This window comes from Urocitellus parryii, chromosome 14 (genome assembly GCF_045843805.1).
Source record: "Urocitellus parryii isolate mUroPar1 chromosome 14, mUroPar1.hap1, whole genome shotgun sequence".
Taxonomy (NCBI): Eukaryota; Metazoa; Chordata; class Mammalia; order Rodentia; family Sciuridae; genus Urocitellus; species Urocitellus parryii.
Genome location: NC_135544.1, coordinates 56,491,178 through 56,504,793, shown reverse-complemented (window position 1 = coordinate 56,504,793; position 13,616 = coordinate 56,491,178). Strand labels below are relative to the sequence as shown.

General features: G+C 60.8%; 1 protein-coding gene across 1 annotated transcript; it reads right to left on the bottom strand.

The window, feature by feature from the left end:
* Window positions 1-248: 248 nt before the first annotated feature.
* Window positions 249-11,928, bottom strand: Rp1l1 (RP1 like 1). The gene is made up of 4 exons (XM_077792477.1): window positions 11,338-11,928; window positions 6,720-6,861; window positions 3,392-5,224; window positions 249-3,304 (listed from the first exon to the last, which is right to left on the bottom strand). Exons 1-4 carry the CDS (start codon window positions 11,926-11,928, stop codon window positions 249-251), a joined length of 5,622 nt encoding a protein of 1,873 aa, XP_077648603.1.
* Window positions 11,929-13,616: the final 1,688 nt, after the last annotated feature.

The window sequence follows — 13,616 nt, the reverse complement described above, 5'->3', positions numbered from 1 at the left end:
CCGGGCCGCGTCTGGCCTCCGATAATAGAGGGGCAGCAGGTAAGCCTTCCTGGGGCCCCTTGTGGCCAGGCTCCTCTCTGAAGCCCCAGTGCAGACCTCAGGGACAGTGTGGCCGGGCTGCCTCCTGGTTGAGTCTCCATCTTTGCTCATGATCCTTTTAGTCCCCTGAGGCCTGAGCCGTGCTCAGGGTTACGGATAAAATATGAATCAAGCAGCTCCCACTCTCAGGCCGTCTTGCCGCTTGATGCCTAGAAGTCCAGGTCTTCTTGGTGGAAGCCATCTGCCCCTTCTCCCTCCCCCGCCGGGGCACGCGGGGAGCTTTGGGGGGCCTTCTCATTGCCTTCGCCACAGTCTCTGCCTGACCCCTGCTCCAGAGTCTCTGGGTCTGAAGGGGGCTCCTCATGCTCAGACGTGGAACTCTCCGGATACATGGAGGTGACTTTTTCCTGTGCAGGTGGCTCTGACTCGGCCCCGGCCTCCCCCGGGTCTCTGGCGTCCCCCGGGTCTCCGCCGGCCTGAACTTCCTCTGAGCCTTTCTGGGAGACCAGGGAGCAGTTGCCCAGGGTGAAGGTTCTGGAGGAGCAGTCATGGGTTTGGGGGTCTGGCCCCGGGTGAGGGGTGTCCTCACTCGGGGCAGGTGACGGTGGGGTCACCTCTTGGTCTGTGATGCTGTTTTCAGAAGCCTCCCTTCTCTGTCCCTGTCCTGGGCTAGCTCGAGGGCCACCTTCTTCCTCACCTTGACTTCCTCCCGTGGACTCCAGCCGCCTGCCTCCTCCAGCCTCCTGGGCCTCTATGGCATCGACACGGTCACCAGGTCCTCCTGCAGCCTCCGAGGCGTCCCCCTCCCCAGAGTGCTCACCCAGGGCTCCTTCCTTCTCAGTCTCAGCCTGCTCCAGCTGCTCGGCCTCCTCGGCGGTGCTGCCATGGCAGCCGTGGGCTCTCCCGGCCTCTGCGTCCCCCGCCTTCTCCTGGTAACCAGCCTCCTCGGCCTCCTCTAGCTGAGCGTCTTCGTCTCTGCTGGGCCTCTGGCTCCCCTCACCCTCGCTCTCCTGGCCCACCGTGGCTCCCAGGTCCTGACTTCCGTCAGCTCCCTGGACAGACCCGGCTCTTGCAGGGATGTCCCGAGGCAGCTCTGTCCCTGTCCCCTCGGGGGCCCTCTCCTCCGCCTCTCCATCAGTACCCCCTTCTTTCTTCTTCTGCAGATTCTGCAGAATTTGCTGTAGGTCAAAGGCCTTTTTGATAGGTGCACTGGAGGCCCCTGGGGTGTCCTTTGGAGGCACAGGGGCCACTTTCTTCCTGATGCAGGCCTCACAGGGACAGAACTCGTCTTCCTCCGTCTCCCCACATGGCAGGTCCCCTAGGGCTTCGTGGAGGGTGGGCCGGTCCTCCAGGGTGAGGGAGTGGAGGGCCCGGGCATACGTCTGCTCAGAAAAGGCCAAGAGGTTGTGCAGACCCTGGAGGCGACGCCGGCGCTGCTCCGTTTGCAGGGACGCTTGTCCCCTGATGACCTCCCTGGGTGGCCCCAGGGCCATCCTCCCAGTCCGGCTCTCTATCTTCTGGAGCTCTTTGTTAGTGCTTTCTTGGAGCCGGAGGCCCATGTCCTGCTCCAGCTCGGCCACCATCTGGTCCAGCAGGGGGTCGTCCTGCAGGTCCCAGCGGGCGCGGAGCTCGGCAGTGGCCGTAGCCAAGTGCTTCATGAAGGCCTTCTCTATCTTTCTCAGCAACTTGGACACCCAGGCAGGGTCGGGCTCCAGAAACACTCTGTGGGCCGCAGATGCACTGGACTCCCCAGTCCCTGGGGTGAACCTGGCCGGGGCTGGCTCACAGCCCAGCGCATCTGCTCTGGACAGCTCTTCCAAGCTGGACTTGGATGTGGGGCCAGTCTGACTCTCACTGGCATTGGAGTCCCTCTCACTGCGAGGACGAGGAGGGCATTCTGCGGGTTCCTCTGCGCTTCCTGGGGGACACAGCCCTGCAGAAGCAGGGTCCCCTCCTGCTTCCTCTTCTGGCACCCCAGGGTCTCCCAGCATGCCCTCCCCCCCTGGCGACTCCTCCCCGCTGACTCCGGCTTCTCCTAGGAGCCCCGCCTCCTTGTCGCCCTCTTCTGGGGGGCTTTCTGTCTCTTCTGTTTCTTCTGATTGCGCCTCCGCTTCCTGCAGCATGTTTCCAACAGACCCTTCGGGGCTGTTGCCTGATGGCTCCAGGCCATGGCCCCGCTTCTGCTCCCCGGGGCCGCCTCCTCCTTCCCCGCTGGCGGCACAGGCGCACACCTGGGAGCTGGGAGCAGCTGGGAGACCACTTGGCTGCGGGGTTCCCAGGTCCCCGAGGTGCCCCGAAGTTCTGGAATCAGGCCTCTGGGAGATTTCCAGGGGCAGCTCCGTCCTCTCGGGGACCAGGGCACCCTCCGTGGCACAGGGCACGCTACCCTCCCCGGAGCCTCCGGAGCCACTGCTGACGTCCACACCCGAGGAGGAGGTGGGCGTGAAGTTGTCCGTCACCAGCGGGGCCTGTAGTGAAGTGAGGTCCCCGAGGCTCAAGTCCAGCATGTCTCGCCCCAGCCCACACCCTGGCCACAGGGTCTGGGAGATGTTCAGCAGCTCCTGGTAGCGCGCTGAGTGTGTGGGTCTCACTTTGCCAGCAGGAGACCCAAGATCCTCATCAAAGAAGTGGAGCCGGGCGAGGCAGGCAATGAGGTCACCCGCCAAGCGGCGGAGCCGCCTGGCCTCAGCACTGGACACCTCTGGCAGGCTGCTGGGTCGGCCGTGCTTGGAGCCCATCAGGGCCTTCATGATCTGCATCGAAGCAGAATCTCTGCCCGGAAGGACACTCGGGCTCATGCCAGGGCCCACAGTAGCCCCTTCTCCCACTCCAGCCTCCGACGCAGCCTGGGATGCCTGGCCCGGAGCTGTACCTTGATGAGAATGGTCTCCTGGCTTGGAGCCCGCGTCACCGGTTCCCGGAGGGGTTCCGTCTGGCTCATGGGTACCCCCTTCCAGGGCCTGCCGTCCAGCCTGAGCCTGTTCCCCAGTGCTGCTCAAAGAGTGATCCCCCTCAGGGTCCTCCCGGGGGCCTTCTGGGATGTTGCTGACCACACCGGTGGCCTCGGCCACCATCTCATGCCTCACGTGCAGGGGCTCTTCTGGGATGTTGTCCAGCCATTCGCGGACCATGGCGTCCGGCGAGGAGTGGGGCAGATCATTGGGCGTCACGGTGCCATCTTCCCGAGGCTCCTCCAGGCCACCCCCGTTGCCAGAGCTGGTCCCCAGCAATACACGCTTGGGCCCAGAACCAGGGCTGGTCCCGCCTGCCACCATGACTATTGACTCAGGGCCAGGGGACAGCCCGCTCTCCACCTGGAGTTTGTCATCCCCCAGCCTGCTCCTGCTTGGACCCCCGTCGTCAGCCCTTTGGTGGTCACTGCTGGTGCTACTGCTACTTGTCGGGAGCTTCCTGGCGCAGGGCCGGCCCCTGGGAGGAGTCGGGCAGTAGCCCCGGCACACCCAGCAGGCTTCAGAGAAGGGCCCCCAGGCAGCCTGCGCGGCATCACTGGGGCTCCCCTGGACAGGGGAGGACCCAATCTGTGGGCAGCAGCAGCTTTTGTGGGCTCCTGGCTCTTCTCCCTCGGGACATCCAACTGGCAGAGCCAAGGGCAAGGAGGGCTCTAGGGTGTCCTCTGCCTGGTCCCCCAGACTGCCACCCCCTCGCAGGGGCTCTGGGGAGCACACCTTGCCCTCGGTGTCCCCCGCCAGTTCGGCAGCACAGTCTGAGTTACTCAGGAGCGTGGTGCTGGCACTGCTGGCCTCTGGTAGGTCCTGGGAATCCAGAGAGCCAGGGACGGAGGGTCCCAGGTCCCTGGAGGCCTGTTTTCTGGTGCTGGATGAGTTCTGAGAAAGCTGTGGCCCTGGACCACCTGGGCCAGCCCTGGGCATCTGCAGGGCTGTGGGGGAGTCTGGCAGGCAGTGGGTGTCCCTGCAGTGGTGACACCGCCTGGCACGGCCTCTCTGGACCACGCGGGCAGTACCAGGTGAGGACACTGCGCTAGTCGGGCTCTGCCGCTTCCTCCTCCCCAGCTGGGCAGGGGCGTGAGCGAGAAGCCGGGGACAGCCCCCCTCTGCATCCCAAGAGTGGGAACGGCCTAGAGCCAGCGGTGGCCCCGCCACGGGTCCCTCCGTGGCCTGCTGGTGTGTGGCGCCCTGTTCACGCTGCTCTGCTTGCGAGTCCCCAACACTCAGAGGTGAGAGACTCCTGGTGGGAGCATCAGTGCTACTGCCCTGGGAGCCCTTCTCCCGGGGAGTCCTGACCCTCACTGGGCTCAGGCAGCCCTCATGCTGGCCATCCCACTTGCTGGACTCCTCATGAGGCCCGGTACTGACCAAGGAGTCAGAAAGGAATCCCTTTGCACCTGGGATCCCTGGTCCCGGGCAGCCATGCTGTCCTTGGCCACCCAGCTCTGCTTCCCCTGGGCAGGAGCCCTCACCAGCCTCCCTCTCATCTCCGCACTGGGAAGCAGCTGTGGAGGCTGGACACGGGCTGTCACTGCCCACGCCACCCTCGGGGGTCCTGGGGCTGCAGGAGTCTGGCTCGGAGCCTTCCCCATGTCCGGCACTGGAGGAAGGGCTGACGCTGTCCCTGCTTCGTCTTTCCCTGTTCCTGGCCCCTCTACTCCAGCGGCCCCTGCACTGAGAGAGCTGGGCCAGCCCTGATGTCCTCCAAGGAGCCGACCCTTCACCCTGGGGGACATACAGGGGGTTCCTCCAGATCTCGAAGCTCGGCCGTGGCTGCTGGCCTCCATCAAACGCTCCCTGATGTCCTGCCTCGCAGGGACCCCGTCTCTGTGCCCCTGACTCTGAGAAGCCCCACGGGGGGCCCCCCCATCGGCAGCAGAGGGGGCTCCCCTCCCCCAGGACGGGGCCCTCCCCGCTGGCTGCCGTGAGGGTGCCGGCCCTTCCCGCCCTGTGGGACCACAGCAGCGTCTCCTCGCCCAGGAGGTGCAGGCGGACCTTCATCTCCACAGACAGGCTGCCGTCCTCATTCATGCAGACCTTCTTCTCCACGTTGTCACCAGCCAGCAGCGGGCCAGACGTGTCCTGAGGGTGCCTGTGGGGGGCACCATGCAAGGATGCTGAGGGGTCTCTGAGACCAGACAAGGAGAACTGTGGCGGTCTGCTGCTGGCCGTGGACCTCAAATGGATCACGCTCTGCTTGGCCTTGGGCCCCCAGCAACCTGGCGTGCAGTGGAGAGTAAGAGGAGAGAGGGCAGTGAGCCAGCGGGGACGACGCGGAGGGCACCCGCCGCCTCCCCACTGCATGAAGGGAGTCAGACTGCCCACAGGGGCCTGCAGAGCCCGGCAGGGAGAACGTCAGAGAAGAGTCCCAGCGGCCTGTTGGACCACTAGGGGGTCCCTAGAGGAGGGGCAGCAGCATGAGAAGTCATGAGCTGGACTCATGAGGAGTCCAGAGAGGGGGGTGGCCAGCATGAGGGGGCTGCCTGAGCCAGGCAAAGGCCAGGACTTCCCAGGAGAAAGCCCCCCTGAGTGGCAACCCTGATGCACCCACCACCAGGAGTCCACCTTCCACGCTCCTGGCCACCAGCTGGGGGGCTTTGGGCAGAACCTTTCCTGAACTGTGAGAGAAGCAGAACTGCACAGGCCCGAGAGGCTGGCTTTGAGGATGTGCGTGTGGCCAGCCATGCATCTAAAGCCACCAGGACGGAGCCAGCAGGGCTGCAGGGGTCAGTGCCGGGCTCCTCAGCTGCAGGCCAGGAGGCACCTCCGCACACTGCTGCTGGCAGCCCGACTCACACTGGAAAAGGCTCTCGATTACTTGTGGTGATTTATTTCACACTCATCGAGCTCTTGGGCTGATAAATGATGGCCAGGAAGGGTCCTGATGCACACTCTCAGGCCCTGGTCACCCAGCCTTCACCCCGTCCAGGAAAACAAGAAGGAGCCAGTGAGGATGGAAAGTGGCCCCTGGAAGAATGGGCCACTGAGCTAGGCGTGGTGACTGGGCAGGGCCGGCAGAGGCTGAGCCCTTGGCCAGCCTGGCAGACCCTGTGAGCACCTCTGGGCACATCAGGGAAGCCCAGGGCTCCTCTGAGAGGGGCCTGGGCTGATGCCTTGTGCCTCTGGCCCAAGCATGGCATGGTCGCTGAAGGCACCAGGGTCGGTGTTTCCTTAGTTTACTTGCTAAGGTTTGCTCGTCATCATTCCAGTCATTTTGGTTTGATTTTTTTATTCACCTCTGTTCATCATGCCTTTTAAGTGGTGTGATGTGGGATAACAGAGCCTTGGCCGTGACCAGTGCAGGTGTGTGACCTCTGGTCAGGGATTTTCAGTGCTAGTGGCCCCGCTGCAGGCCGCCCGCTGCCTAAGACAGCCAGGGCTCTCAGAGGATGTGAGTATCTGCACACACCAGGCCCTTTGCCGCCATGAGGCCAGGCCCACTGTGTCCCTCCGCAAGTTCTTTAGACCCTAGAAACTTCCAGCTCAAGATTTCCTAATTCCCGTTCCTTTAAATACCTCATTCCGCCTTCTCCCATCCCCATAAAATGCTCAGCCCAGTTAAGGTTGGCGATTATAAGAAGGAGAAAGACACAGGAGAGACCCTCCACATGGCTGGAACACCTCAGAACTGAGGCCAGGTGCCTGGAGGTAGCTGCCCAGCCCTGCCAGCCTACCACGCAGTGCAAATCAGATTGGAGCCCAAAGCAAACTCACTGTGTTTGTTCCTTGAAGTCATCCCAGATAAAGTCTCAGTCTTGTTTTTCTGGGCGCTTTCCAGAGCTGGAGGTCTGAAGGCCTCGTTCCCAGCACACACCAGCGTGGAGGGGCCGCGCAGCAGGGCCTGCAGAGAGTCCACCTGCAGAGGACAGCGTGAGCAGAGACCTCGCTGCAGAGACCCCCTGCTGGGGGGCACAGGGGGGAAGGATCAGCTTCTCAGCCCTTCCTGACATTTCACCTCACACCCCCAGACGCTCCCTGCTGGCCAGCACTGGTCCCTCCCACGTGGCCTCCCCTCTAGCTCTCCCTCCACCAGGTGTGAGCAGCCTGCTTTGGAAGGAAAGAAGGTCGGAGCCCTCAGGCTTCTACCCTGCCCACATGTCCACCCTCCAGAGTGTGTTTCCTAACGCGGCTGCCGCAGGAAGCCCTCCAGCCCCAAGCAGAGCCTCTCTGGTGTCTGACCTGGGTTTTCTAGGGTAATCCAAGCCCATTGCCTCTGCCTCTGCCCAAGTGGTGGAGGAGCCCTCGCTGCCTCCGTCCTGCAATGGCTCCTAACCCCACTGGGCCCAGCACCAACCACAGCGTGCCCCGTCCACGCCTGGGTCAGAGCTGAGCAGGCTGGAAACAGCCCCCGCTTTAGAAAACAACCTCACCTGGCCCCAGAGCCCCGCACCCCTGAGTGTTTGCACTCTTGCTGCCATCGCTAGCTGCGTCAGGGGACTTGTTTCATCTTTAAAGTGCAGAATATGTTCTTTTTCATTTTCTCTAATTAGAAGAGTTTACTCTCATTAGCAAGGAAATGACAGAGAACTCTTAGTCTCCCCCCAAATGACACCAATTTCTCATACTCCAGATGGTTCAGCCCAGTTAACTAGACGTGTGTTTTCAACTTCTAGGTGCATTTCTTCTTGGATTTAGATTTCTGGTCCATCTCAAAACTACAGACACGAGCCAGGCCTTTCAGCTTATAGATGGAGCCACACGCCTAGGAAAACACTCTCCAGGAGAGCAGACCAACCGAGATCTGAATGGTGCTTTCACCCCTGGGGGCGAGTGGAATCTAGAGTCTGTAACAAAAGGGTGTTATCAGGAGCTCACCCAGCAGAGGACCCCAAAGTGAAGTCCTGACAGCCTTCCCCCCGCGGGGTGTGTCTACAGAAATCTAAGAGCTCTGCCGGTAGTCTGCGGAACACATCCTAATAGCTCTTTCACGTATTTTGAGTCTGTTCTCTCCCTCACTAAACCCTCCAGAGTGTGAGCTAACCCCAGGTACCCAAGGTAGGGACCTATTTTTCGTGGTCTCTGTACGTGGCACATGCTAGGAGATGGTAAGTCCTCAATAATTCAAGAGAATTTTGCATTATGACTTTGAAACCACGGATGCCGGTGCTGCCCTTTGTCAGCTGTGCACTACAAACAAATTACTTAGCCTCTGTGCCTCGTTTTCCTTTTCTATCCAAAGGGGATAATAACATTAGCTGTCCCTGGGTGTGTGTGGTGGAGGCTGGGCTCTGGGCCAGGCCATCTCTGAAACACCCTCTCTGGGCTGCTTCTCAGAATGCTCAGGAAGCTGGGAGCCGTTTCCAGATCTCCCGTGCAGCTAGGGCTCTCCACATGAATCGGTCCCTCTCACTGGATGCCCAAGACAGGGAACATGGCAGCAAAGCAGAGGTCACCTTCTTTCACCTTTTGACTTGCCGGCAAGCAATAGGCACAGAGAGGCTGAGCTGAAAGATGGCAAAAGTGACACTCATTATGTCAGTGCCCACTCACCAGCTCCTGAGCATCGACAGACAACTGTGACACTGATCACCTTCCCCAGGCTGGGTCCCAGAGACGGAGGGGTAACACTGAACCCAGTCATCCCAGTGACCGTCACCCAGTGGTCCAATATGCAGACTGTTAGAGATCAGTTTGGTGATATTCTGGAATCTTCTCCAGGAATGCAGCCTGGGCTCCTCCAGGCTTTCAGTGACTCTTCTGTGCAGAACTCCTCCCTATGTAAGATTCCGAGAGTGGACTCTTTCCTGTGCCGAGCCACAGCTGACAGAGTGTGTTATCAGAGGTGTTTGTGGGACTAGGCCCTCAGGAAGAGAATCTGGGGTTAGTTATCTGGGCTGGTTGGATTCGAAGGTGGTGATAAACTGGTGACAAGGGGACATGGTAGCCCATGGCACACAGTGACAAAGTAGGTACTTCAGTGGTGGCCTTGAGTGGTAGAAGTGGTGTACTGACAGCAGGACTGTGGCTGCCCTGGCTGCCACAACAGACCCGTCGGGAGACTAAGCAGGACTGAGCAGGGGCCCCTGCGTGCTGCCTCGAGCCTCGGAATCGGCAGCTCCACCTCTAAACCCTCCTCTGAGGACAGCGCGAGGGCTTGGGAGCTGCCACAACAGCTGCCAAGGATCTCTCTTCTCTTGTAGCCAAAACTCAGGTGCAGAAACTGACTCTGCTGGAACACAGCTGACCGGGGCCAGGCAGCCCATGAGCTGCAGAGCCGGTGTCGGGGCAGCGCTCCTTCACCAGGGGGAAGACACACTCGGGGTCAGGCTCAAGGAGAGTGAATGGAGGCGTGACCAGGTTGCTTGGGCAGGTGGCTCCCACCTGCAGTTCACCTGTGGCAAAGCTGCCTCCCCTCAACACACACCTGGGGCTTCCTAGGGAATTCCCTAGGACCAGTTCACTGAAGAACAGGTTGGGTTCTGGGTCCCAGAGGCGGTGTGGCCACAGACCCGTGCAGCCTCACGGAGGACAACGAGGAAGGAAAGGCAGGGGACTTTGTGATTTGGTTGACTATCTTCCTGGAAGGAGAAATGGCAAGAGGCTCTCTGCCACTTATGGGCAGTGGTTGGCCGTATCATCTGACAATCAGGGACTTAGGAGGATCAGGACTGGGAAACTGGTGGTGAGGAAGTGCAGAGAAGGATCTGTGAAAGGATCTCTCAGGATCCGCCCAGAGGGAGAGAACATGGTGCCCTGCTTGTTCATCAAAGAGCGATGATCATCGCGTGGACAAGTTGACCTGCACGGTGGAGCCCGGCGCCCTCCTTCTTCAGCTCCCCAGGCATGCTCCGTCAGCTCCTGCACAGAGTGGCTGAGTCACACAAAAGAGGAGGCCAGCTCCACTTGATCCACGTAGATCTGGCTGCCACCAGCCCTCTCAGGGCTGGGTCTGCCAGGAGCAGAGACCCAGGCTCACCTCATGCTCTGCATCATACCCCGAGGGACTCAGCCAGCCACCTGGTGGGGAGCTAAGGACACTGGGCTCCTGTCTAGGAGATGGCCAGCCACGTGTCATCACTGAGATGGACACTTATTTTGGATAGGTTTTGTGTCTTGTCCGTCATTCTTCCAGTATCCCTTTCTGTGGGCTTCTTGAGCACTTCCTCCCAAAGAACTGATTTTATAGTAAAGACTTGGACAGGGGCTTCACCCCGTGGAATTCACCGTGTGGCAGGTGGTACCTGCCACCGCCCCAGAGCACCTGTAGCATGGGAACAGCGGGACAGTTTCTGGAAGACTCCATTTGGGAGGCAGCTAGGAAGCGTCCCTTGACTATTACCTTACAGGATGTTGACAAGTGCTTCAAGAGCAGACTGCAGACACCTGGGGACTCCGGGCAGGAAGTGAGAGTGGCTCCCCGCCCTGGTACACCTGTGAATCAGGTGCCCTTCTTTGCACCTGTGGCTGCAAACATTTTGCTTCCCATCCCAGCAACTTGGGCATCTGCTGGCTGGGAGGCCCCAGGACCCAGGAGAATCCCCCCTGGAGTCACCTGGCGGCTCCATGAGCTGAAAGTGGAGACCGCCACCTGGGTGTGTGGAGTTGCCCTGGACCATGAGCCGACAGGCAACTAGAGGGCTCCCGTGTGGGGTGCGGTGGGTGGTTATCGTCAAGGGCAAGTGGGTCGCCGTTACACAGAATCTGTTGGGGTGCCTGGCTGGCTGCCCCGGCAGGGAGAGAAGTCAACACAGCCGCGGCAGCCGCGTCCGGCAGGAGCTCCAAGGCTCAGCCTCAGAGCGTGGCTGCCTCTGCCAAGTACGCCCTGGTGGGAGCAGAAGGAGCCAGGATGGGGAGTGGAGGGGATTTTAAATACCAACCACAGCCTCGTGAGACGAAGCCAATCTCCTTCCCACCTCTGCCAAGTCACCATATTAGGTCTATCTATATTAACCAGTTTCCTACTTTTTGCTATCAAATTCTTAACACCACTTTAAATAAGGTATTTTGATGGGCATGGACTTCAATAGACCTTAACATAAAGGATGCCACGTGGGTCGTGGTTGAATTCGAAACAGGGGTGCAGTATGGGGTGACTTCAGGAGAGAATATAAACATGATTTTGATGGCTCTGAACTCTCATGGAAGGAGGCTGCCGAGAGGACTGGGGAAGAAAATGAAGAGTGTGCCAAGCAGGAGCCTGGCTCTTGCCGAGTGCTCGGTAAATGGGCTCTGGAGATGTGGGAGCAGTTCCTGCTCCACCAGCGGCCCGGCTGGGGCCTTCCCGCTGTCCACCTGTGGGTAGTGTAGAGCGGTCAGGAGGAGCCTCCCGTCCATCTGGGTTCTGACCTGAGGTCCGGAGGCCTTGTTAAGGAAACATGGCCCGACAGCCTACCTTCTTCCCACTGGTGGTGTACATCTGCCTCACGGGGAAGCGCAGGAGATCCGAGGCTTTGCTGAGAAAGGCCGCCAGGCTCCTGGTGTTCCTGTGGCTGAGAACCACTGTCTCCTGGAACCTGGGGTCCCTGTTCTTAACCAGCGTTATCCTCCTTGGGGCTCTAGGTCCTTTCCAGGAAGAGGACGTTCCTGGCACCTCACGCCCGCCGTCCAAGTCCCGGGACTGCAGAGCAGAGGGGCTCCTCCCCCGCAGCTGGCCCGGCCCACTGGGGGTCTTGGGGGGCTTTCTATCCGAGCAAAGGTAGCAGCCCCCATCTTGTAGCTGCTCCAGGGCACTGAGGCCATGCAGGCCCCGGGGTGTGGTGACGGAGCGCACCCCAAAGGAGAGAGGCACGCGCTGGGAGAGCTCGTCCATCAGGGCACTGAAGGTCTTGAAGCTGCGCTGGTGCACGGCCAGGCGAACTCCTGCGAACCGCGCATCCCCACGCTTGAGGAAGGTTATCTTCTTGGCTGGTGGGACGTGGGTGACAGAGGGCAGGAGGCCCTGCCGGTGACTTGGGCCCTGGGTGTCCCTTGGAGAGCTGCTCATGACGCGGAGGCCCAGACAGCTGAAATGGCAAAGGTAGCGGGAGTCAGGGATTGTGTGGTCTGTGTCTCCTCTTCTTTATCGAGGGGCTTCCCACCCACTCCAGACTGGGCACCCCACCGGGCAGAGATGACTAACCCCTTCAGGTTGGGCAAACGGGCAAAGGTTTGGCATTGGACAGGTCACCCATGTGGCCCGGGGGGAATGACACCCCCCCTGTGACTGCAGCTCTGGTTTCATGCAACGCCATGGTGAACTTGAGTTGATGCAGACCCGGCACCCCGCCTGGAGCGAGTGCCAAGTCTGTTCCCTTCCTTCCTCTTGCAGCCTTTCCACCCGCTTCTGCCAGCCCTGGACTTTGAACAGGTTAGTGGTCTGTCTTCTAAGGAGGTGGGCAAACAGAGCGGCAGTCTTGAAACAGAGTAAGATCTCGGGGCGAGGAGTCAGGGGACCAGCTGGCATCCCCCTCTCCTGTGGCCTGGAACCCCACCTCCCTGGACCCTGTCCAGCTGCAAGCTGGGAGGGCTGGGCAGAAGGTGCTGGGACAGTCCCTCGGGACAGAGGAGTAGACAAGGGGCCCTGGAGCTCTTTCTGCGACCCCAAGAGAAGCACCCTCGGAGCCCTGTGTGTTCCTCCCTGGAGAGTGCCGCTTGCCGCCTCTCACTCCACCAAGTCCTGGCACCTGCCCGATGAGGCCGGGGGGTGAACTTCCCAGCCCGCTGGGAAGGAGATAGGCCAGGCCAGCCGTGTAGGGTCAAGGCCATTCCTGCCCCGTCACACCCTGGCAGGGGAGCCCAGTGCCTCACACAGGACTCTTGGGAAAGCCTTCCTCACGCCTCTCCTGTCCCAGGTCACGGTGCTCTGCTCCATGCACCTGCAGTCAGGCTGTCCTGAAACCCAGCTTCCTGGTTCCCCAGGATCTACAGAAAAGGGCCAGGCCTTGCCCAAGTTCAAGGGCTTCTCTCTCCACCTCCCCCAGCCCCTTGTTTCCTTCCAGCCCCAGGGCCCTTCTGTGTGGCCCACCCTTTAGCGCCCCACCATGGGGTGAGCCCTCCTGGGCCCCCACTCCTAGGAGCCCCCAGCAGGTCCTCGTTCCGAGCTGCACCCCTCTGTTCCACTCCACCTTGGCAGGACCTGCCTTCTGCCCAGCACTCACCCTTGCGCTGGCCCAGGACAGGCCCGGGAAATGCACACTGAGAGCCCCTGTCGGCAAGCTGGCCCCTGGCAGCCCTCCCTCATCTCTGGCACGGCTCTATAATTAGCTTCCTCGACCTCCTGTGTCCCCATTGATCCCTGCAAGCTGCTCTGTCTAGGCCTCCTCACGTCCCTGCAGCTGATCAGGTGCCTCGAGGATTAGCCCTCAGGACAGCTTTTCTTCCCACTTGATTTCACTTCTATTTGTGACTATGAGCATCCTTCTTGGCCCTTCCTAAGGGACCCAGAGGGAAAGGAAGCATGACAGTGTCCCGAATGCCATCATGTCACCCAGCATCATCATGTCCTCTGGCAGGCCGTGTCCCCTAACACCACCATGTCCCCCAGGATGCCAGGACTTCTCCTGCTGCCCACCCCTGCCTTGCACAGAGGTCCTGGACTGAGACCTCGGGGACAGCAGCTCTGCTGAGCGTCCAAGGGCAGAGCTGGCCTGGGGCTGAGGCCAAGGCCCTCCGTGGGCCTCGACGTCCAGGTCC